The sequence below is a fragment of the Callorhinus ursinus genome, unplaced genomic scaffold (assembly GCF_003265705.2).
Source record: "Callorhinus ursinus isolate GAN/ISIS: 27379988/994484 unplaced genomic scaffold, GSC_fseal_2.0 scaffold12, whole genome shotgun sequence".
In the NCBI taxonomy this organism is placed as follows: Eukaryota; Metazoa; Chordata; class Mammalia; order Carnivora; family Otariidae; genus Callorhinus; species Callorhinus ursinus.
Window position 1 is genome coordinate 1,666,744 of NW_027397074.1, and position 22,956 is coordinate 1,689,699.

Consider the following 22,956-nt stretch of genomic DNA (forward strand, 5'->3'; position numbering starts at 1 on the left):
TAGTAAGAGCTCTAAAAGTTACACAGAGCTAAATATTTCATGTATTTCCTTTACCAAACTCTGGGTAATTTGCCATTTGTCTGTTTGCTCCTATCACTGTTAGCTTTCCTTAGATTTAGTAGAGATCTGGCATGAGTACATTTACATTTAGTTAAATAAGCTTTATGACATGTGCAAATAATAATTTTAAAATTGCTCTTCTATAGTTAATATATATTGTTACTAATAATAGTAGCATTATTAATTTGTACTGGCCTGGTGTTTTAGAACTTAAAAAGATATTTTAAACTGATCTCTAAATGTTTTCCCCGAAGTTTAGTCTTACTTGTTTAGCTTGTGCTTGCTCTTTTATCCTTAAATTTGAATGGAAATTAATTTGAACTCTTATTTAAACACTCTAAATCAAGGGTTAGTATTATAGATTGTTTTCCTATGGCCCAGATGCTAAGAATTGTTTTTGCATTTTTAAGTGGTTGAAAAAAACCAAGAAGAACATACAATGGAGACCATATGTGTCCTGGAAAGCCTGAAATACTTTTGTACCCTTTAAAGAAAAAATATACTGATCCTTGCTTTAAATAATTTTATTTTCTTCATGGTGTATGCTTTAATATTTTCCTTCCTTCTATCCACCACCCCTTTCTCTTTTGTAGCATTTCAGTTATCATACGGTATTGTTCTGCTTTTGTTTTATGCCAAATGTAAAGTGGTACTGTTATTTTTGTTTCTATACTCTATAGTCAAGGTATTTTTTTTATTCTTTGCTACATTCTCTTGTCATGAACAACCTACAGTAACATTGGTTACTTTGTTTTTAAATTTAATTTTATTGCTATCTTCTAGTGTAGATTCACTCTAATTCAGTCTAATTAACTGTCTGCTTTCAGCCGTAGGGTCTTTTGGCATTATAACTTTCCATAGTTTTCCAGTTCACTGAGTGGCATTTCATTTCCATACTGCCCTGTGAATAATTTTTTCAATAACTAAATTTTCATTGTATTTCATACAGATCTATCACTATTCTTTGTCTAAAATTTGTGTAATTATTTTCTGTATCAAAAACTCAGAACTTTTTATTTGGGCAACTCTTCTTTAAATGATTTTTACTTAATTTAAACAATCTAATGCTGGCTTTTTATTATAGTAGTAAATACTTAAATTTTTATTTTGTAATTCAGAAGAAAAGACCCAGGTAACCACTTTGGGTCACTCAAGATTAGTTTGCATTTTCTACAGTTTTATATAATCAAAGTCGTAGTGTGCTTTCTCATGTCTGGTTCTGTTCTTCAGTATTATTTTGAGATCGATCCATGTTGTATGCTTTGGTGGTTTGGTCCTTTTTTATTTCTGATTAGTATTCCATTTAAGTTCAAGTACACTAATTGACAGGCATTTGGGTTATTTCCAGTTTCAGGCTATGTAAATAAGGCAGCCATGGGTCAAGCACAAGTCTCTGTGTCAGCATAGGTTTTCGTTTCTTGTGGGTAAATATCAAATGCAAGAATGGTTGGGTTTTTGCAAAGAATGATATGTTTACTTTTTAAAGAGACTAGCAGTTTTCCAGAGTGGTTCTATCATTTTACATTCTCAGATGAGTAGATTCGAGTTCCTCCAGGTCCTCACCAAATTGGATGTTGGCAGTTTCTTTTTAATTTTAGACATTTTAATGGGTTGGGGTAGTAGATTCTCATTGTAGTTTTAATTTGCCTTTCCCCTAATAGCTGATGTGACCAACTTTTTTTTTTTTTTAAGATTTTTATTTATTTATTGAGAGAGAGAATGGTAGAGAGAGAGCATGAGATGGAGGAAGGTCAGAGGGAGAAGCAGACTCCCTGCTGAGCAGGGAGCCCGATACGGGACTCGATCCTGGGACCCCAGGATCATGACCTGATACGAAGGCAGTCGCTTAACCAACTGAGCCACCCAGGCACCCTGATGTGACCAACTTTTCAAATGCTTAATACGAAAGGTCTTTGCTTGGTATTTAAAGGGTTTATTTTCTTTTTACTGATATATAAGAATTCTTAATGTATTCTAGATAAAGATCTTTTGTCACATATGTGTGTTGTAAATATTTTCTCCCATTCTAAGGCTTGCCTTTTTTCTTTTTGCATTGTCATTGAGGTGTAATTTAACATACCATCACATTCATGCATTTAAGCATATAGTTTGATGTATTTCAGTAAATTTATACAGTTGTACAACCATCTCACAACCCACTTTTTTAGAAAACTGTTATCACCACAAAACCATTCCCTCAGGCCTGTTTGCAGCCAGCCCCTTCTGCCACTGCCAAAATCAGGCAATCCCTGATTTGCTCTCCGTGTCTATAGATTTGACTTTTTCTAAAATTTCATACGAGTGGAACCATACAACATGTAGTCTTAGACATCTAGTTTCTTTCACTAAGCATATGTTTTATTTAGGTTCATCTTGTTGTTGCATGCATAAGTGGCCCTCTATTGCTTAGTAATATTCCATTCTGTGGATATAGTCACTGTTAATGTATCTGTAGGTTGATGGACATTAGATTAGTTACAGGTTTTAGCTATTAAGAATAATGCTGCTCGGGTGCCTGGTTGGCTCAGTCGGTTAAGTGTCTGACTCTTGATTTCAGCTGAGGTCTTGATCTCAGGATCTAGGATGCGTTCAAGCCACGCATTTAAAAAAGAAAGAAAGAATAATGCTGCCTTTTTTCCCCACTAGATATCATCTTTTTGAAGAGCAAAATTGTTTAGTTTTGAAAGACCAGTTTATCTGTAGTTTTGTTTGCATGTTATATAAAATTTCTACCTACCCTAAAGTTGCAAATCTTTCTTCCTATGTTTTTTTTGAGAATTTATAAGTTTATCTTTTAAGTTTAATTTTTATGTAAAGTGTAAGGTTCATTTTTCTCCATAGAGGTATGTAGTTGTTTGAGCACCTTTTGTTGAAAAAGATTATTTTTTTCTTTCATTGTATTACTTCATGTGAATTTGCAGATATTTTGGCACCTTGAGAATATTTAATTCCCTGTTAATCTTTCTCCTGATGGTTTTAACATCTATTGATGATTTTCGTCTAAATCATTTTATACTTTTCATTGGAGAATGTGAAAGTGATTTCTATTTTTGTTATTCCTCTGTATTTATTAGCTGTGATTCATTTGTAAAGAAGAACTTTCACTCATCAACTAAGGATATTTGGTTACCCTGAACTACAGTTCCTTTTTAAAATGATCAGTAAAGGGCATGTGGATGACTCAGTCTGTTGGGTGTCTGCCTTTGGCTCAGGTCATGATCCTAGAGTCCCGGGATCGAGTCCTGCATCAGGCTCCCTGCTTGGCAGGGAGTCTGCTTCTCCTTCTGCCTTCACCCTGCTCTCTCTCTCTCTCAAATAAATGGATAAAATCTTAAAAATAAATAAATAGGGGCACCTGGGTGGCTCAGTCGTTAAGCGTCTGCCTTCGGCTCAGGTCATGATCCCAGGGTCCTGGGATTGAGCCCTGCATCGGGAACCCTGCTCGGCGGGAAGCCTGTTTCTCCCTCTCCCACTCCCCCTGCTTGTGTTCCTGCTCTTGCTGTGTCTCTCTGTCAAATAAATAAATAAAATCTTTAAAATAAATAAATAAAATCAGTAAATATTTAAATTTTGCACTTTTATTATCAATTTACAGAGTAATGAGTTGCTATGATAGCCACCTCCTGCAGCAGCAAGTGTGGCATGATTTTGTTCTCTTTTGTTTTTCCTTCTTTTTTTTTAAAGAACTGTTAGGGATTCATGTATTTTTATATATTGTGGTGCTGGGTGAGACTGCAAGAGCTGTAACACCAAGCCAGACTAACAGTGGCTTAAAAATAGGGCTTTGTCTGGATATGGGTGGTGCTAACATTCTTTCAGCTGTTCAATAAGGATTCAGGTCTTTCTTCCATCTTGTCATCCTTAGTGTCCTCTTGCTTGTCACATCGTGGTCTCCCACCCCTAGGCATCATGCCAATGTTTACCATGTGGATATGGGGCAGTGTCAGCTTCCAGCCAAAAGGCAGTACAAATCTTTTTCAGAACTGCCCCAGCAGACCTGTCTTTATGTCTTATTGGCCAGATCTGGGCTGCATGGTCACCCCAGCTGTCAGGAGGATTGTGGAAGCAAGTATCTGGCAGAGAAACACAGACTTGTCAGCATTGGCTTATGCTGCTCGTGAGCCATTGCCGGGGGCAGTGCACATTGCCACCCTGGGAGAAAAGTAGGTTTTTACATTGGAAACAGTGGAAACATTATGTTAAGAAAGCAGGAGGGACTGAATTTCAGGGAATAACTAGTAATGCCTAACATTAATATCTTTGATAAAGCACAGAATGACTAGAATTATTATATTCTATTAAAAAAATAAGCCGAATTTATACATTTAACTTAAAAATGTATTTATATTAAAAGAATAATGTTTAGGGCTTACCACATTAATGTCTCGTGATTACTGTCGTCCTATAAAATTCATTTTATTATTGAACACTAAAACGTGTTTAAATAGTTTAAATAGTTTAAAATGTGTTTAAATAGTGTCCTTGAAAAATTATCTACTGTTACTTAATGCAATGAGAATGTTATTCTGGGGCTGGCTCACTTGGTGGAACATGTGACTCTTGATCTCGGGTTCATGAGTTCAAGCCCCATGTTGGGGGTAGAGATGACTTAAAAAAAATAAGTAAAAAAAGAGAAAGTTCTTAGCGTTGACATCATTTAAATATTTTTATTTAATGCCAAACTATGAATTCATATATTCTTCAGATTTGTTTTGTAAGGAAATTTGAAAGTTAACCTTTTTGCTCTATATCCATTATCCTTTGATCCTCACTTCTCCATTTTCTGTGTGTCATCACTTCTGCAGAACCTTCCTCTTCCAGTCCATGTTCACTTTCATTCTTTTCTCCTTTTTTACTCTACTTTTTCCTTGTCTTTCTGTAGCTCTTTTATTTTCTGCTTTTCTTCCAAAAGGGCTAGAATAAAGTTGATTTCTGGTTGATAAGATCATATTGTGCTATTAAATGTCCTTCTTAGTTTCTTAATTTCATTTGGATTATGCACTGTTGACTGTTGATTGTTAACAGGTTCTGAAATAATCATATTAGGTTAGCCTAGAAGTACATATCCAGCATTAATGGGCTGCATGTTACTGAATCAGAAAAGCCACTGGTAAGCTCTAAATCACAACCAAGGTAGCTAATATAATTCTTGCTTTTAAATTATGTTATTTAATGTGATTCTCTTTTCCTTTAGTTCATGTAATCTCCCATGGAACTCCATTAAGTTTTCAGTGTTTTAGGCATGTTGTAGCTCCAGAAAAAAGTGTCCAGTGTGTATATCCCATTGGGCATATAGTCAGGAGATTTAAAATTGCCTTCAATATTTTGGCCTAATATATACTTGCTATGTATAGGGTGTTGTGAGTTTATTAATACTATTCTTGATAAAATAGTTGGAATTTTTAATTCCTAAATTACTGTGTATGATTTAGGTACTGAGCTTTTCCTTGTCTTAAATTTACCTGAAAATTGGCCTGATTTTATTAAATACATCTTTTACTGGGGGAATGGTTTAAAGATTTATCTGCTTGATGGTAAAGATTGTTAAATCTATATCCTTTCTGTGCTGTAAAATAAAACTCCAGAAAGTGTTTTATTTTGATTTTTATTCAGCAGTAAGGACTGGCTATGTAGTGATACATAGTTCTCTGAAGTTTTGCTTGACCTGGCTTTGTATCCTTCTCACTATAATTTCTGTGCCTTTGAGGAAGCCAAGTTGATCTCTCCCTTTCCCTCCCCATCAGCTCCCTCTCTCAGAATGTGTTTCTGGGGTTCCTTAGTTTTTGTTTTAATTGAGTATGAAATGGCTTAACTAATCAAACTTTGAGGAAATATTGTAGTCCTAAACCTCCTCACTAAGGAAAAGCAAAATTTTGGAATCTCATGCTTGTCTGTCTAGTTAAAATCAGTTGGGGAAATAGCTAAGACTTTATCATAGGATTTAAAGCTTTATGAACTGAGTCACTGTAGAATGGTGCACAGACTGTTAGAACAGAATAGCATCAGCTGAATTTGTATTCTACATTTGTCCTTTTCTTTTTGCAACTCATCGCTTATATGAAAGCTAAAGAAAAACTTTATCTGATGAAGAATTATTTCATTAAGGGAAAGAGTGAAATGTGACTGTCTTTATGGTACAAGGATTATTTGATCCTTTTAGACTTTTCATATATAAGGCTGTCATCCACAGTGGAATCTTGGTCTTCATACATTTATGTCATTTTTGCATTTTATTTCCAATTAAATCAAATTCTGTCACTCTCTCCATTTCTGATGTCAGTTATATGAAATTTTTTGAGTCGTGTGAAACTTTTGACTTAATGCTGTAACTTGTGCTCACAAAGGTCATCTCCTGTCAGTTTACAGCTTACTTAGTGCTAAAATACTGCTTGCTACTTCATGGAACAATCTTTACAGCAGTCTAGCTAGAGCTCTGCTCTGTTGGCTCAGGGCCAGCTGTGGCTTTGGTTACAGTGTTGCTGTTTTGGCAAGCTTTTCAGGGATCTTAACTATGCTGCTTTTCTGACTATTCTTGTGATATTTTATTTTCCTCCCATATAATGCTACTGAGGTGTTGGAAAAGAAAGGAAAAAATTACCTTGGATTTGTTTCTAAAGCAGGAGAAATAATTTTAGTTTAATGAAAAGAAAGTGGTTATACCGTCTTCTGAAATGATTTTGAAGAGGTAGAAATTTATCTTGATCTATTTATGATCTGTCCTTTCTTCTCTATTACATGGTTTTTCATCTCATTTTATATCACAATTTATGAAGTTGGGAAATTTTATATAAAGATTAAATGATTTCTTGAAGGTCTCAGTGACAATTTGTAGAAAAATTATCCTTAGAATTGACTGTCTTATTTAAAAAGAAGACACTGTCTAGAAGACATTGCTACCTTTTCAGCAGAAGCTTATCTCTTACAAGCATGGAATTTTTCAATTATGTTTAGTCTGTATATTTTGAGAGCTCCTAAAATTGGCCAGAGAGTATTTCTCACCTCCAAAATTGGTCTATCTGGAGATCTTCTTAAGTCAAATGATGACGGGATGACCTGTGGCAGAGTATAGAACAGTCAGGAAAGGGCCCAAGACCTAAAACTGGCCAGCTGTGGGCCTGCTCTCTTGGTGCCTTGGCTTCCTTAACTGTAAAGGGAGGATAGTAATACTTATGCTACCTATGTTGTGATGAAAAAATAATATCAAATGGGGAAGACAGTATGGCGGTTCCTCAAAAAATTAAAAATAGAATTACCATATGATCCAGTTACTCCACTACTGGGTATTTACCCAATATAATTTGAATTGATATATGCACCCCTACGTTCATTGCAACATTTACAATAGCTAAAATATGGAAGCAACCCAAGCGGCTGTGCAAGTTTGCATTCCCACCAACACTTGTTGTTCCTTATGTTTTTGAAGTTAGCCATTCTGACAGGTGTGAGGTGATATCATCTCATTGTAGTTTTGATTTGCATTTTCTCTGACGGTGAGTGGTATTGTGCATCTTTCCATGTGTCTGTTGGTGATCTGTATGTCTTCTTTGGAGAAATATGTATTCACGTCTTCTGTCTGTTTTTTAATTGCATTATTTCTTTTTGTGTGTTGAGTTATAAAAGTTTTTTATATATTTTGGATACTAACCCTTTATCGGATATCTCATTTGCAAATACCTTCTCCCATTCACGGTAGGCTGCCTTTTAGTTTTGTTGTTTCCTTCATTGTGCAGAAGCTTCTTATTTTGATGTAGTCCCAATAGTTTATTTTTGCTTTTGTTTCCCTTGCCTCAGGAGACATATCTAGAAAGATGTTGCTATTGACAATGTCAAAGAAATTATTGCCTGTGCGCTCTTGAAGGATTTTTATGGTTTCAGGTCTCACATTTAAAAATCCATTTTGGGTTTATTTTTGTGTGTGGTGTAAGAGAGTGGTTCAGTTTCATTTTCTTTCATGTTGCTATACAGTATTCCAAACACCATTTGTTGAAGAGACACTTCTTTTCCCATTGGATATTCTTGGCTTCTTTGCAATAGATTAGTTGACGGTATAATCATGGGTTTATTTCTTGATTCTCTTTTCTGTTCTATTGATCTGTGTGCCTATTTTTGTGCCAGTACCATACTGTTTTGATTTCTGCAGCTTTGTAGTATTATCTTGAAATCTGGCATTGTGATCCCTCTAGTTTTGTTCTTCTCCTTTAAGATTGTTTTGGCTATTTGGGGTCTTTTGTGGTTCCATACAAATTTTAGGATTATTTGTTCTAGTTCTATGAAAAATGCTGTTGGTGTCTTGATAGGGATTGCATTAAATGTGTAGATTGCTTTGGGTAGTATGGACATTTTAACAACATTTGTTCTTCCAATCCATGAGCATGGAATGTCTTTCCATTTGTTTGTGTATATGCATGTTTTTCTGTTGCCCTTATTCCTTTGTATTGATTTCCTAGGGCTGCTATAACAAATGACCACATACTAGGTGACTTAAAGCAACTGATATTTATTTTCTCATAATTCTGGTGGTTAGAAATCCAAATCAAGGTGTTGGCAGGGCCACCCTCCCTCTGGAGACTAGGAAAAAATCCTTCCCAGCCTCTTCCTTAGCTACTCCTGGCTCCAGTCTGTCCTTGAAGTTCCATGGCTTGTAACTCTATCACCCCAATCTCTGCCTCTGTTGTCAAACATTGCCTTTTTCATGGTGTGTGTCTCTCTGTGTTTTATTCTCTTATAAGGACATCAGTCATTGGATTTAAAGCCCACCAGTATGACTTCATCTCAGTTTAACTAGTTACATCTACAAAGATCCTTTCTCCAAATAAGGTCACAGTCTGAGATTTCAGGTGGACGTGAATTTGTTGGGGGCAAGGGGTACTAATTTAGACACTGCACCATCTAAAATTTAATACATTTGTAAAGCATATAAACATTTGAGCTGCCGCAATAGAAACCACAGGCTGGGTTAGGTGGCTTAAATAATAGATATTTATTTTCTCACAGCTCTGGATGGTAGAAATCTAAGATCAAGGTTGGGCAGGGTTCAGTTTCTGCTGAAGAGTCTCTTCCTGGCTTGCAGACAGCTGCCTCCTTGCTGTATTCTCACATGGTGCAGAGACAGAGTGTATAAGCTCTCTGGTATCTTCTTTTATAAGGCACTAATGCCATCAGACCAGGGCCCTACCCTCAGGACCTCATCTAACCCTAATTAGCTCCCAATAGCCCCATCTGTAAATACTATCCCATTGAGTGTTAGGGCTTCAACTGAATGGGGTGGGGGTGAGGGTAGGACGGACAGACATTCAGTCCATAACAACATGCAAAACTGAAATATATATTTCACATTAACCAGTATTTTAGGAACCAGTTATTTTTAAAAACCAATTGTGATTGTGTGTATTCAATAAAAACTTTTTATTGTGTTAGGAAAAAAATTACACAAGACTCATGTTTATTTAGTAATATAAACATTCATATATTTATTCAATTTAATATCTTTCCCCCCAAGCTATAAAGCATTATTGAACGGTGTTTTAGGTATTTAAGGTACCTGACTTATATTTTTGTCACAATTTGTTTTCATTTCCTAATATTTACCTGAGACATTTTTATTAAAATATAATTAACAGAAAAGTACATACATTATAGGAGTACAACACAATGTTTTTCACAAAGTGAACAAACATATAACTAAACATTCAGATTTTAAAAAACTAAAACCTTTACCAGCATTCCACAAGCCTTCCATATGCCCCTTTTGCAGTTCACAAGCTCCCCCAGGTAATTCTTTTATATCTACCAAAAATTTGAGAGCCATTTCCATAGGCACTTGAATTTGTAGCAGGTGTTTGTATAGATCTTTTACCTGTCAGTTGTCATTATTAGTGGACTTAGTTTCTATCACACGCTCTCATTCACAGGCTTTTATATGTACATGCTGTTCCTTTGCTGGAAGGAGTTTCCCTTTTGCTTTCCCCCTCCTCCTGTAAATCACTCCACACCTAGCATGGAGCCCAATGTGAGGCTTGAACTCATGAGCTTGAGGTCAAGACCTGAGCCAAGATCAAGAGTCGGACACTCAACTGAGTCACCCAGGTGCCCCATCCTCATGTAAATGTTTCACACCTCCTTACCTCCATGCCCCCGGACACCTTGATTTCAGATCTTAGTTGAGACACCCTTCAAGGAGCATTTCCTGACTCCTCCATTCTCCTTTCCCTCCCCAGTTTTGGGTTAATCACCCCTTTGATGTGTTTTCATTAAACTCTGCATTTCTCCTCTCATTTATCATGGGGTGTTCTCATTGCTCCTTTACTTGTCTTTCTGTCCCTTCAGACAATAAATATTAAAAAGAGTGCGATATTTGCCTCATTTTTTTATCCCGTGTCTTGTGCATTGATGGTGCATAGTGAATGATATACATTGAATGACAGTAAAATCATTATGTTTCAGTACTGGAAAGGGTACTAGAGCTCATCTAGTCCAGCCCCTTCATTTTACAGATTAGGGAACTAAAAGCCTGAGATTTATTATTAGTAAGGACTCGGAAAAAGCCCGTGGTCAAAATCTATAGTATTTGTCTGTGATGAGAGGGGATGATGGAGAAAGGATGTTAATGTTCAGTATCTTCAGGAGATGTTTTTCACTTGCATCATAGCTAAACAAAATGATTTCGTTTTCCATTTTTCTAATGTTCCAATTTCATTCCTGGCTAGAGTATTTTATCATTCCATTTCTCTTCTCTCATTCTCACTAATTCTGTTCTTGATTTACCTCCATTGTGATTTATAGTTTCCGACACCCCTCTTTTCATTATTTATTACTTCAGTTTAGTTTGCCACCCAGACTAGGTTGATGTGATTATCTCTTTCAAAAGTGTTCTCATTTCCCACCAAGAGTGCTGTATCGGCACTTGAGACTCAGCATGACTAACAGCTAGGTGCTCTGTTAGCCGCAGCCTCTGATCCTCCTGTGCCTCTCTCCCACCCACTCACCCAGATGATCTCCTTCTGATTGTCCTTCTTCTTTCCCTGTCTTCTTAGGCTCACCAATTTGAAACTTCCAAGACACTAGGCTCTTCCCTGCCTCTTGTCCATTGTAATCAGTCAGCATCCAGTTTCTTTCCAGTGCTTCCAAATCTCTCATATCTGCCCTATAAAGAATATATTCTCATTGCAACTCTCTAGCACAAGCTACGTTTTCAGCTGATTATTTGATTTCCTCAAACAGCTTAAATTGTGATATTTAGAAAAATCATTTTTTATTACCAACAAAGTAAAATAAAATAAAATTTCTACAGAATGCCACTCAACATTGTCAGTGACCAAATCCTTGTTATCAGTTCAACACTGTCCTTTTTTTTTTTTTTTAAGATTTTATTTATTTACTTGACAGAGAAAGACACAGCAAGAGAGGAACACGAGCACGGGGAGTGGGAGAGGGAGAAGCAGACTCCCCATGGAGCAGGGAGCCTGATGTGGGGCTGGATCCCGGGTCCCTGGGATCATAACCTGAGCCGAAGGCAGATGCTTAACAACTGAGCCACCCAGGTGCCCCCAACACTGTCTTTTATTAGGTGTTTTTTAATGTACATAATATTTGTGGCAATAGAATCTGTTTACTGCTCCATCAACTACTCTGTAGTGTCCCTCTGTCATTTCTTTGTGTATTCTGTTCTAATTTTTTTTTTTTAAAAAAAACTATCTTCACATGAATAAATGGTTCTCATCCTTCTAAGTCTGGCAGTCATCTGCCGGACGGGAATCCAGTGGCTCCCAAATGGTTGCCAGGCCAACTATATCAGAAGCATCTGAAGAGCTTTAAAAATACTGTAACCAGGTTTTAGTGTGGTCCAACTGAATCACAGTTTTTGGAGTTGAGATCTTGTTGGCTACATTTTTATAAAAAAGATTTTCAGATAGCTTTGGGAATCTCCATTTATTGATCCTCCTCATTTTTAAATTTATGAAATTGAGATACAGAGGTTACTCAGATGGTATCTATTGGGTAACTGCTCATTTCAATGATAAGTAAAGATGTAGTGATAAGAATTCCTTGGGAACTGGAACAAAGGCTATTCTAGTATTCTTTTAACTTTTAGAATATCAATATTAATATTACTATATGATCTTAGAACCAATATTTTGTACTACTAATATACTGAGTACTAGGTTTTTTAAAAAATTTTATTTATTTAGGAGAGAGGAAGAGAGCACGAGTACGGGGGGAGCGGCAGGCAGTGGGAGAGGGAGAAGCAGGCTTCCCACTGAGCAAGGAGCCCAATGCGAGGCTGGATCCCAGGACCCTGGGATCATGACCTGAGCCAAAGGCAGATGCTTAACCAACTGAACCACCCAGTGCTCCACTAGTACTAGGTATTTTAAGTGTGTTATTTCAATAGTCTTTTCAGTTGTCATAGAAAGAATAATATTAGCAAGCCAAATCATAAAAATTTACTTACTCATTTACTTATTCAACACCTGTCTATCTAGCACCTGTGCTAGATATTATGAGTATTGAAGTGAATAAAACAAATTTGGAAACTTCCCTAAGAGATCTTAAAATCTGATGAGGAAGGGAATATTAATAATATAAATAAAATAAAGCTTGATGAGTGATAAGGTAATTTGCCCAGTGTCACACAGATTATAGCAAAGTTGGGTTTTTGTCCCAAGACTATCTACTTTTTTTTTTTTTTTGCGTTCGTAGATGTATTTTATTTTTATACTTAGTGGTGGTGGTGGTGCTCACAAGGGAGGTCCTCATAGGAACTGAAGGCCATTATAGAGGCAACACATTCTTTCTGTACCAAGATTATCTACTTTTAAAAGCCCACATTCTTTCCACATTAACTATGATTCCGACAGATCAAGGTAAAGGCAACTAATACTTGAGCTCTTCATTCTGTCTTCAGTGCTAGATCAGTTATAAGGATTTTTTCATTTATTTTCACTGTAGTGCAGATGAGGAAACTAAGTCTCAGAATAAGTTAAATAATTTGCTAAGGTTTTGGCTACTAACTACTAGTGCTTGGCTTCTGATCTAGACTTCTGACTCCAAAGACCTGTAATGAACAAATCCAGTAGTTGGTTATTTGACAAAATTAATACATTAAATTGATAAATACTGAAAAAGACTGTTAAGGGTAGGAAAAAAAGCTTTTTAAAAGGCACACATTAGGGCGCCTGGGTGTCTCAGTCGTTAAGCGTCTGCCTTTGGCTCGGGTCATGATCCTGGTGTCCTGGGATCAAGCCCCGCATTGGGCTCCCCCTGCACTGTGGAGAGCCTGCTTCTCCCTCTGTCTGCTGCTCCCCCTTCTTGCTCTCTCTCTCCTCTCTCTGTCAAATAAATAAATGAAATCTTTAAAAAAAAAAAAGACACACATTACCAGTATTATGAAAAAAAATGTTGACCTAATTATAGATTCAACATAAACCAATAAGTTAGTAAGAGGACACTAGGTATAACTTTAAAACAGTACATTTGAAAGTTTACATAAGATTGAGAAATTTCTAGAAAAACAACTTACCGAAATAACACTAGGAAAATTTAAAAATCTGATTAGTTGTATTGACAAAATAATTATTACACAACTTCCCTTAAAGAAACTTCAAGGACAGATAGTTTCACTAGTGAATTCATTCAAACATTTGATAAACCAACCAGTGTTTTTACAAACTTCATCCAAGAATTGAGAAAGAAGGAACACTTACCTGATTATTTCATGAGGCCAGTATAAACTTGATATCAAAACAAGAATATTATAAGGAAGGATATTAGCTCTCTCTCTTGAAAATCAATTCAAAAATACTAAAGAAAGTATTAGCAAATATAAGTCAGGATATCTAAAAAGGATAATTCATCATTACCAAGATGGCTTTAGTCTAGAAGTACAATGTAATGTCATCAATGAAGGGAAAAATTGATCATCTCAGTATATGCAGAAAAAATATTTAATACAATCCAACACAGTCTATGATGTAAAATTCTTAGCAGACCTAGAATAGAATTGTCTTCATCTAATAAATGGCATCTCTGAAAATCTCAGTAGTGAAATATTCAAGGTTTTCTACTTGAGATTAGGAATGATACAAAGATATTACTCTTACCACTTTTACATAGCAACATACTGAAGATCCTAACCAGGGTAATTAAAAAAGCAATAAAATATAGAGGGATTGGAAATGAAGAAATAAAAATTATTCAGAAATAACATTGTGTATATAGAAAATCCAAAACAATCTCCAAACTATTAGAATTAATAGAACTTTCAAAGTTTGGTAAAATTCAATATATAATAATCAACTGTATTTTTAGTATACGAGCAACAAAAAAAAACTTTAAAATTACCACTTAAATATCAAAAAGCACTAAATGTGTAGGAATGATTCAAATTAGAGATATGTAATAGCTCTTCACAGGAACTATAACTTATTAAGAGAAATTAAAGAAGACCTGAGTAAATGAAGAGAACTACCATATTCATGGATTGGAGAATCATTCTTATAAAGATTTCCATTCTTTCTAATTTTATGTATGGATTTTATGTAGTCTCAAAATTTCAGGAGCTTTTTCTTTAGTGGAAACTGTCAAGCCCATTATAAAATTTATATGGAAGTATCATGAACCAAGAATAGCCTATACCAAATTGAAGAAGAACAGAAATGGAGGACTATCAGACTTAATTCTAAAGCTACAACAATTTACACAGGTCAGTTGATGTAATGAGGATAGACAAATAGTACAGAATTGAAGGTCTGGAAACAAACACATAAATGGAAACTTTATTTACTGCAAAGGTAGGCTTTGAGAGCAAGGAGGTGAAAATTTTAATTTCCTTGTTTGTTTTTCAAATAAATTTTAATGGGCCAGTTTGGTATTTTGTATAGAAAAACACTAATCTTGGCTCCTATCTCATATAGAAAGCAATTCCAGGTGGATTATATTTCTAAACGTGAAAGACAAACCAATCGAGTTTCTGGAGGATAAATTCATGAATGAAAGACATCTTCATAAATGTGGGATGGGAAAAGTTTTAAATAAGATACTAAAAGTGCTGACCATAGGTTGATAAAATTGACTGCATTTAAATTAGGAACTTCTTTTCCTCACAAGACTTCTTAAGTTTGGGAAAACATACTTGCAATACATATAATTATCAAAATGATTACATCCAAATATGTAAACAACTTTTACAAATAGGTAAAAGATGAAAATAACCAGTGAGAAAAATGGGCAAAAAAAAATGAATATGCACTTCATAAAAGAAGCTATCCAAATGGATGATTAGCATGCAAGAAGGGATAACTTCTTAGTCATCACGGAAATGTAAATTAAAACCACACTGATCGTTCCAAGGAATAGCTTAAAAAGATGATAATTCTGAATTTTGGTAAGGTTGTAGAACACCCACAACTCATGTATTGCTGCTGGGGTGTAAATTGGTACAATGACTTTGGAAAATTGGCAGAATCTGCAAACACTAAGCATACAAATACCTAATGATTCAGCGTTTCTACTCTTACCCAGAAGAAATGCATATGCATATATGTTCAGTAAAAGCTGTGCACCAGAATGTTCATGGCAGCATTACTTAAAATACCTAAACGATGGAAATAACTCAAATGTACACCAATTGGATGTTAGTTGGGTAGATTAAGGTAAATTTCCAATAGCAGTGAAAACAAGTTAACTGCTACATGCAACAACATGGATGAATTTTACAAATAAGATATTGACTAGAAGGCAGACAGAAAATAATAACTTACTTTATGGTTCTATTAGTGTAAAATTCAGAAACAGACAAAACTAATCAATGGTGTTAGAAATTATGATAGTGGTAATATCTGGAGAGATATATTTGGGGAAGCCACAATAGATTCAGAGTTGCTGATAATAATTTGGTTTTATAGCCTAGGTGGTAGTTACACAGATACATTCACTTTGTGATAATTCTTAAAGTTGCGTTTACATAACTTGCCCACTCCTCTGTATGTTAAAGAATTTTCTTTTTAAAAAAATTTTTTTTAATTCTATTATGTCAGTCACCATACAGTACATCATTAGTTTTTGATGTAGTGTTCCATGATTCATTAACACCCAGTGCTCCATGGACTACGTGCCCTCCTTAATACCCATCACTGGGCTAACCCATCCCCCCACCCCCCTCCCCTCTAGAACCGTCTGTTTGTTTCTCAGAGTCCATCGTCTCTCATGGTTGGTCTCCCCCTCCGATTTCCTCCCCTTCATCTTTCCCTTCCTTCTCCTAATGTCCTCCATGCTGTTCCTTATGTTCCACAAGTAAGTGAAACCATATGATAATTGACTTTCTCTGCTTGACTTATTTCACTTAGCATAATCTCCTGCAGTCCCAAATAATCAATATTTTATAGTTTCCCAATTCACAAATGATGTGTTTATATTAAGCTATGAATATAACTGGCATTAATTGAAAAAGTCATGTAAATTGGAAAACTTAAAATTACAACTAGAATTATTATAAGTATTATAATTATTTCAAATATTCCCATATTAGATGCTTCTTTAAGAATGAGGTAGGGGTGCCTGGGTGGTTCAGTGTGTTAAGCAGCCCCCTCTTGATTTCAGCTCCAGTCAGGCTCTGTGCTCTGCACTCAGCTCGGAGTCTGCTTGTCCCTCGCCCATCCCCCTGTGAGCGAGCGAGCTCTCTTTCTCTCTCTCTCTCTAAAAATAAATAAATCTTTAAATCATTCCCCTCCCTTGTTTAAAAAAAAAAAAAGGAAGGAGCTGTGTATGTTTCTGTATTGAAAAGTTTGGGAGAGTTAATAATTTTTGGAGTGGGAAATGATGAAGACTGGTCCATGTTAACCAGATCTTTCAAGTGAAATATGACTTTAAGTCTTTCAGTTAACATACACATATATCTTACAATGTACATTCAGCTGATAACATGCAAACCTGCCATATGTTGAAAAGCTATGCTTTTCAGATTCTTTGAGAATAATAAAGGCAATAAATATGATTTTGCAATAAATGTCTTTATTCTACTTTTATAAAGCGAATTCTTTGAGGTTGCTCAGGTAATGCTTTTTTTTTGTATTATGTAGACCCTTGTATAGTGATAGAGAAACATTCTTTGCAGCTACCTAATTTTGATCTTGATCTCTACTAAAAAGTAAAAAAGTATTATCGCTCTGGGGAGAAAGGAAAAAACGGAACTAACAACAACCAAAGCATAGCGCCACACCCCATGTTTTCAGTTAACAATTTTATGTGAAATAGCTTATTTTCTCCCATTTTCTTTGATAGTTCACTGATAGAGAATTGACAGTATATACTAGAATTTAAATTCTGTTATAACCATATTAAGTTAAGCTTTTTTCATTAAAACATTTGAAATGATGTCCATTTGCTTCTTTTTCTTGTTTAATTAAAAATCTAAAACGGGTATTGTATTCACTAACCTTGTCTGCTTTTTTCTATAAGCTGATTCTGCTTTGCCTCTGGGTGTGTGTGTGTGTGTGTGTGTGTGTGTGTGTGTGTGTGTGTGTGTGTGTGTGTGTGTGTGTGTACGTGTTACTGCATCATGTTATTAACACCAGTTTGTTTCAGAAGTAACTTTTTGTCTTATTTATCAACTTAACCATTAAGAAATTAAGTTAATGAAATAATTTAACTTTTAAACTAAGCACTTCTAATAATAGTCACTGAATCATTAAGTGAAAGTGGACTTTCACCTGTTTGGGCCTGGAGATATATGTTGATGTACTAGATTCTGGCTTGATAAATCATTTACTTAGTGACGGAGTCAACAACCTCTTTATATTACTGTGGACTGAATCTACTCACAGTATTTTTACTACCTGCCTCACTGCCTACCTCTCTCTGCTGTAGTCACTCTGTTCCAGCCACAGTCAGGGCCTTCTTGCTGTTTGAATAGCTGCCAAGCATATTTTTTCCTCAGCATTTTTGTTCAGATCTGTTCAGATCTGTTTTTCCCCATATCCTCCTCAGACTCCCTTGCTCATTATATTCAGGTCTCTGTTTGAAAATCACCTCAGAGATGCATTCTCTGAGTCTTCTCCATTATTTCCCCATGATTCTCTATTCTTATTCCCTGATTGATTTTTTTATAGCAATTATCACTACCTGTGATACTCTGTTACATATATATTTTTAATATATTTCTCAGGAAACATAAGTTCCATGAGGGTAGGGACTTAACTGGTTTTGCTTAACTACTATATTTCCAGCACCTGGAACCAAGACAGTTATACAGTAAACACTGTATAAATATTTGTGGTTAGGATGAATGAATGAACGACAGAAAGAAAGAAAAGAAAAGAAAGAAAATGAATAGTGTCAGTCTGCATGGTTCAGCCCTCAGTTAACTCTGCGGAATTCATTTATTTATTCTCCAAAAAGATGTAGGGTTGTTGTTAATTCCAGCATGGCTCTCTTTATAGGCATTGGTGGTAAATTTTAAATAAGCTCTAATAATATAACCGATTTCTGATCTTGTTATTCTTTAAAGAAGGAGAAAAGGGGGAATGGGGGAAATAATATACATAGTATTTAACTTTGTCTTTTATGAAATAAATAATGACTAAAAATAATATTTGTTCCAAATGCACTCTTTGTTCTTGTCCGTGATAATTTAAAAATATGGTAGTAACTGCTCATGTACTACTTAAAGTTGTAGATTTATATTGATTTTGTTTGTTTTCCTATTTATACCTATTCCCACCCTGCCACCCCTACCTGTTTAAAGAATCCAACCCAAGTCGGAACAGCTCTGCAGGTTTTCCATAATCTTGGAACTTTGAAGGATACGATTACCAGTGTTGTGGATGGATATTGTGCTACTTTAGAAGAACATATCAACAGTGCGTTAGACATCAAAGTTCTGACTCAGCCTTCGCAGTCAGCTGTGAGAGGTATGGCTATGGTTTATATTTAGCTGCTTTATTTATTTATAACCAAGAAGTCCTTTGAATAGTATGTGAAACACTTAAGTTTCAAAGCATTCTAATGACTCATTTTTTAGTAGACAGAAAATGAGAGAAGAAATTATGTTTCAGAATGTATTTATAACTTTTTTTGTCTAATCAGTGAGTTGAATTGGCCAATTGGTATATTCAGAACTTCTAGAAAAAAAATCTATAAACTGTGGCTCCACTTAGTTCAGAGGAAACAGATGCAAGGAAAAAAAGGAACATTTTTCTTTCTGAAATCCTTATCCTCACATGTACTTCTTGAGGCAGAAAATATTTTTTTAAATTTTTTTAAAAGATTTTATTTATTTATTAATGAGAGACAGAGAGAGAGAGAGAGAGAGAGGCAGAGGGAGAAGCAGGCTCTCAAGGAGCAGGGAGCCCGATGCGGGACTCGATCCCAGGACCCTGGGATCATGACCTGAGCTGAAGGCAGATGCTTAACCATCTGAGCCACCCAGGCGCCCCAAGGCAGAAAATATTTTTTAAGGAAATGCAATTTCTCCCTTAGCTTTTTGGGCTTTTCCTTAGAATTATTTTCCTTAGAATAATTTCAGTATTCAGGAGCAAAGAAGGCTAACTGTGGACTTAGAAACTGAAAAAACCTTTGGGAACGTTACAACCATAGCAAAATCTAAAAAAAACTACAAAAGAAAAGTATGAGAGAGGAGTAGCCCACAATAGCAGTCTGCAACCTTTTTTCCTGCCAAGATGTACCTGCTGATGACATTCATGTATAAAACACCCTTCAGAGATGAGATAGGAAAGACTGCATGTTATATATACCTCTCATCTAACCAACATATCTCTGCATTTCTCTCCTTGTATTCTCTTTTCTCTTCTATTATTATGAACAAGCTGTGCTTGCACCTAGCAAAGACCAAGTACCCTACTCTTAGTTCAGATGTCCCAAGGGCATTGCTTTAGCAGATCCCCTCTGTCTGCCATGTAGTCCGTTTTCCTTCTTTAAATTTCTTTCCTGTTACATTCAGTTGTGCTAGTGTACCTTCTTCTGCTTAAAGACAGATCTGTGTTTGACTACGTTTCCTTCTTCAGCTCTGCTCCCCCATTTTATTTTCTTCAGACTACAGAAAAATTCCCCAAAGTTGTCATGTATACTTACTGTCTTCACAGTTTTTCTCTTTCCATTTTTCTTTAAGATTTTTATTTATTTTAGGGGCGCCTGGGTGGCTCAGTCGTTAAGCATCTGCCTTCGGCTCAGGTCATGATCCCAGGGTCTTGGGATCAAGCCCCGCATCGGGCTCCCTGCTCCGCGGGAAGCCTGCTTCTCCCTCTCCCACTCCCCTTGCTTGTGTTCCCTCTCTCACTGTGTCTCTCTCTGTCAAATAAATAAAAATCTTTTTTAAAAAAAAAGATTTTTATTTATTTTAGAGAGCTTGAGGGGGTGGGGAGAGAAGCTGAAGGAGAGGGACAGCGCAGAGCCTGATGCAGGGCTTGATCCCAGGACCCTGAGATCATGACCTGAGCTGAAACCAAGAGTTGGACGCTAAACCAGCTGAGCCACCCAAGTGCCCCTCTTCCCATTTTTCTATTGAAGAAGCTGCTCTGTCATCAGAGTCGTCCTAAAAAACAAATAATGCATATAGAATTAATAACAGAGTTCCTCATACATGGCTTACACTAAAAAATTTACGGTGAGTGATTATTGTTTTTATATTTCCTATATAAATATAGCCTTAAATAACACAAATATATGTCATTCATAAATAAGTTGCACTAGATAAGGAGATAAAAGATTCTTAGATCTTAAAGGGATTTTTAAAGGTTAACCCTAGCCTCTGAATAGATCTGTATTAAGACTGTCCCAGAAGGGGAGCTTTGAAAAGAAATTGCCAAAGGAGATTTCCTTCTCAGCTTTTCCCAGCAATTATTCTCAGAAAGTTTGATCTAATGTTTAAATTTCCAGGAGCAGTTTAATCTCATTCCCTCTTGTGTTGTCAAGGGAAAAAAAAATGAAAGCAATTATTCACATGCTGTCAATCCTAATGTACACCCTTTTTGTTAAAAGAATAAAGAATTTTAAAGCCTTATTATCATCTGTTGAGGAGTGGATACTGTGATTTTAATACTCTTAAGCATCAGTTCTTTATTATTTTTAAAAGAATTATCACTATTATTTTTAGTTTTTTAAATGTGACATTGGCAATATTCATGTTAATTTGCTGATCTTGTTGGTTATATTGAGATTATGGATTAGAATGTCCTTGTTTTTTGGAAATACACATTAAAGTATTTCAAGGGTGATGGAGCATCATGTCAGTAACTTACTAACAAATGATTCGGGGAAATTTTTTAATATGCTTTCAAATTTTCCATATGTTTAAGATTGTTCAAAAAAAATTTAAATATATAAAATTGATAGAATTTTAAGGGAAAAATATTATCTATGATGTATTTCAGAAGCTTATAATTTAATAAGAAAAAGATAAACAACTCAATTGAAAAAATAATATGATTAGGAAGTTAACAGAGGAACATATCTAATAAATGGGAAAATATGTTCAGCTTCTTTTTAGAGGATGAACTAGTTATTAGGGAAATACAGATAAGACAAGATACAATTTCTCAATCATGAGATTGGCAAAATCGAAGAATTAAGTGTGGGATGAGAGCAGAAACTCTTATATGCTGATTGTAGGAGAATGAAATGGTTCAGCCACTTCACTCAGTTTTATCAAATTGTTCTCTAAGGTTAAAACTGTGTGTACCTTGTGATCTTATAATTTCTGTTAGAAAAATAATACCCTAGAGAAACTCTGTCACATATATACATATATAAGAATTTTTATTGTATTATTATTTGTATTAGTGAAAAAGTGAAAACAATCTTTCCTCCAGTGGAAATAAAGTGCTACCGTTGGGTCTCAGTTTTTTCAGTGAGCCAATGCCTTTGTACCTTGAACTAAACAAGCATACTAAGTTTTTTTTCCTCCCTCATGTGGGTGAGAATGACCAGAATGGGCTGGAGTTGGGTATTTCCCTTCCCCAGGTCATTTAGGTTCTTATAATACCCCAGAGGGTCAGGCTCTGGTTAACTAGTTTCCCCTCAAGGGCAGGCCTTGTCTAGAATAGAGTCCTCTGGTGTATTTCAAGACTGTTCTTTTTTTCTTCCTCCTGCTGGAGGCATGAAGGGATTTTTCTCCGTTATTTACTGTGGGAACCTACTTGGGCTCCTGGATGCAAATCTCAAAATATTGTGGGCCCCCTATGACTGGGTACACCTGGAGCTTTTAATTCTCAGAGTTGCCAACTTTGAGCCTCTAGCAATTCATCAGTTACAGTTCAGGTTTTCCTTCCCTAGCACTGGCTCCCACTGTCTGTTTTCTGCTAGCAAGGCTCTGCTCCCATACGTGGAGACTTCCTGTATTCACCTGTCAGTCTCTCTTATCTTGGGGGCAGTGGTTTGCCGTGTGTCCTCCCCTCTCTTACAGGTCCAAGAAGGGTTGTTGATTTTTCAGTCTGTTCGTCATTTAACTTGTTGTTAGGACAGAGTGGCAACTTAGAGGCTCCTCACAGTTGGAACCAGAAATGGAAGTTGCTAACTCAGTTTTTTACCCCCATACCTCACTTGTTTCTTCTTTGACATTGTTAAAAGTAAGACAACTGACTCTAAATGGAGTCACTTATGCTAAACCCCACATCACCAAATTGAGACATAACTTAATTATAGTATCAGCCTTTCTCAGAAATGGAATCTTAAACCAATCAGGAATTACTTAATTAGTACTAGTACTAGTGGGGTAATTCTGCCCTACTGCCCCTTAAAGGAAAGTGACCTTGCCAAAACCAATTTGCTTTTTTTGGTCTAGTATAACCTCTGTTCCTGCTCTCTTCTGCCTATAGAAATCTCTCATTTCGTACAGCTCCTGAATAAAAGCCAGTAAGATTGACTAAAAGCCAGTAAGATCTTTAA

At 35.8% G+C, this 22,956-nt stretch overlaps 1 protein-coding gene across 1 annotated transcript in view; it reads left to right on the forward strand.

Annotated features, from left to right (window-relative positions):
* Positions 1-22,956, forward strand: part of COG5 (component of oligomeric golgi complex 5) — a 334,035-nt gene that overhangs the window by 173,347 nt on the left and 137,732 nt on the right. Inside the window, exon 8 of the mRNA XM_025872663.2 lies at positions 18,800-18,965. Coding sequence (XP_025728448.2) covers positions 18,800-18,965 — 166 coding nt within the window. The remainder of the gene's footprint in view (positions 1-18,799; positions 18,966-22,956) is intronic.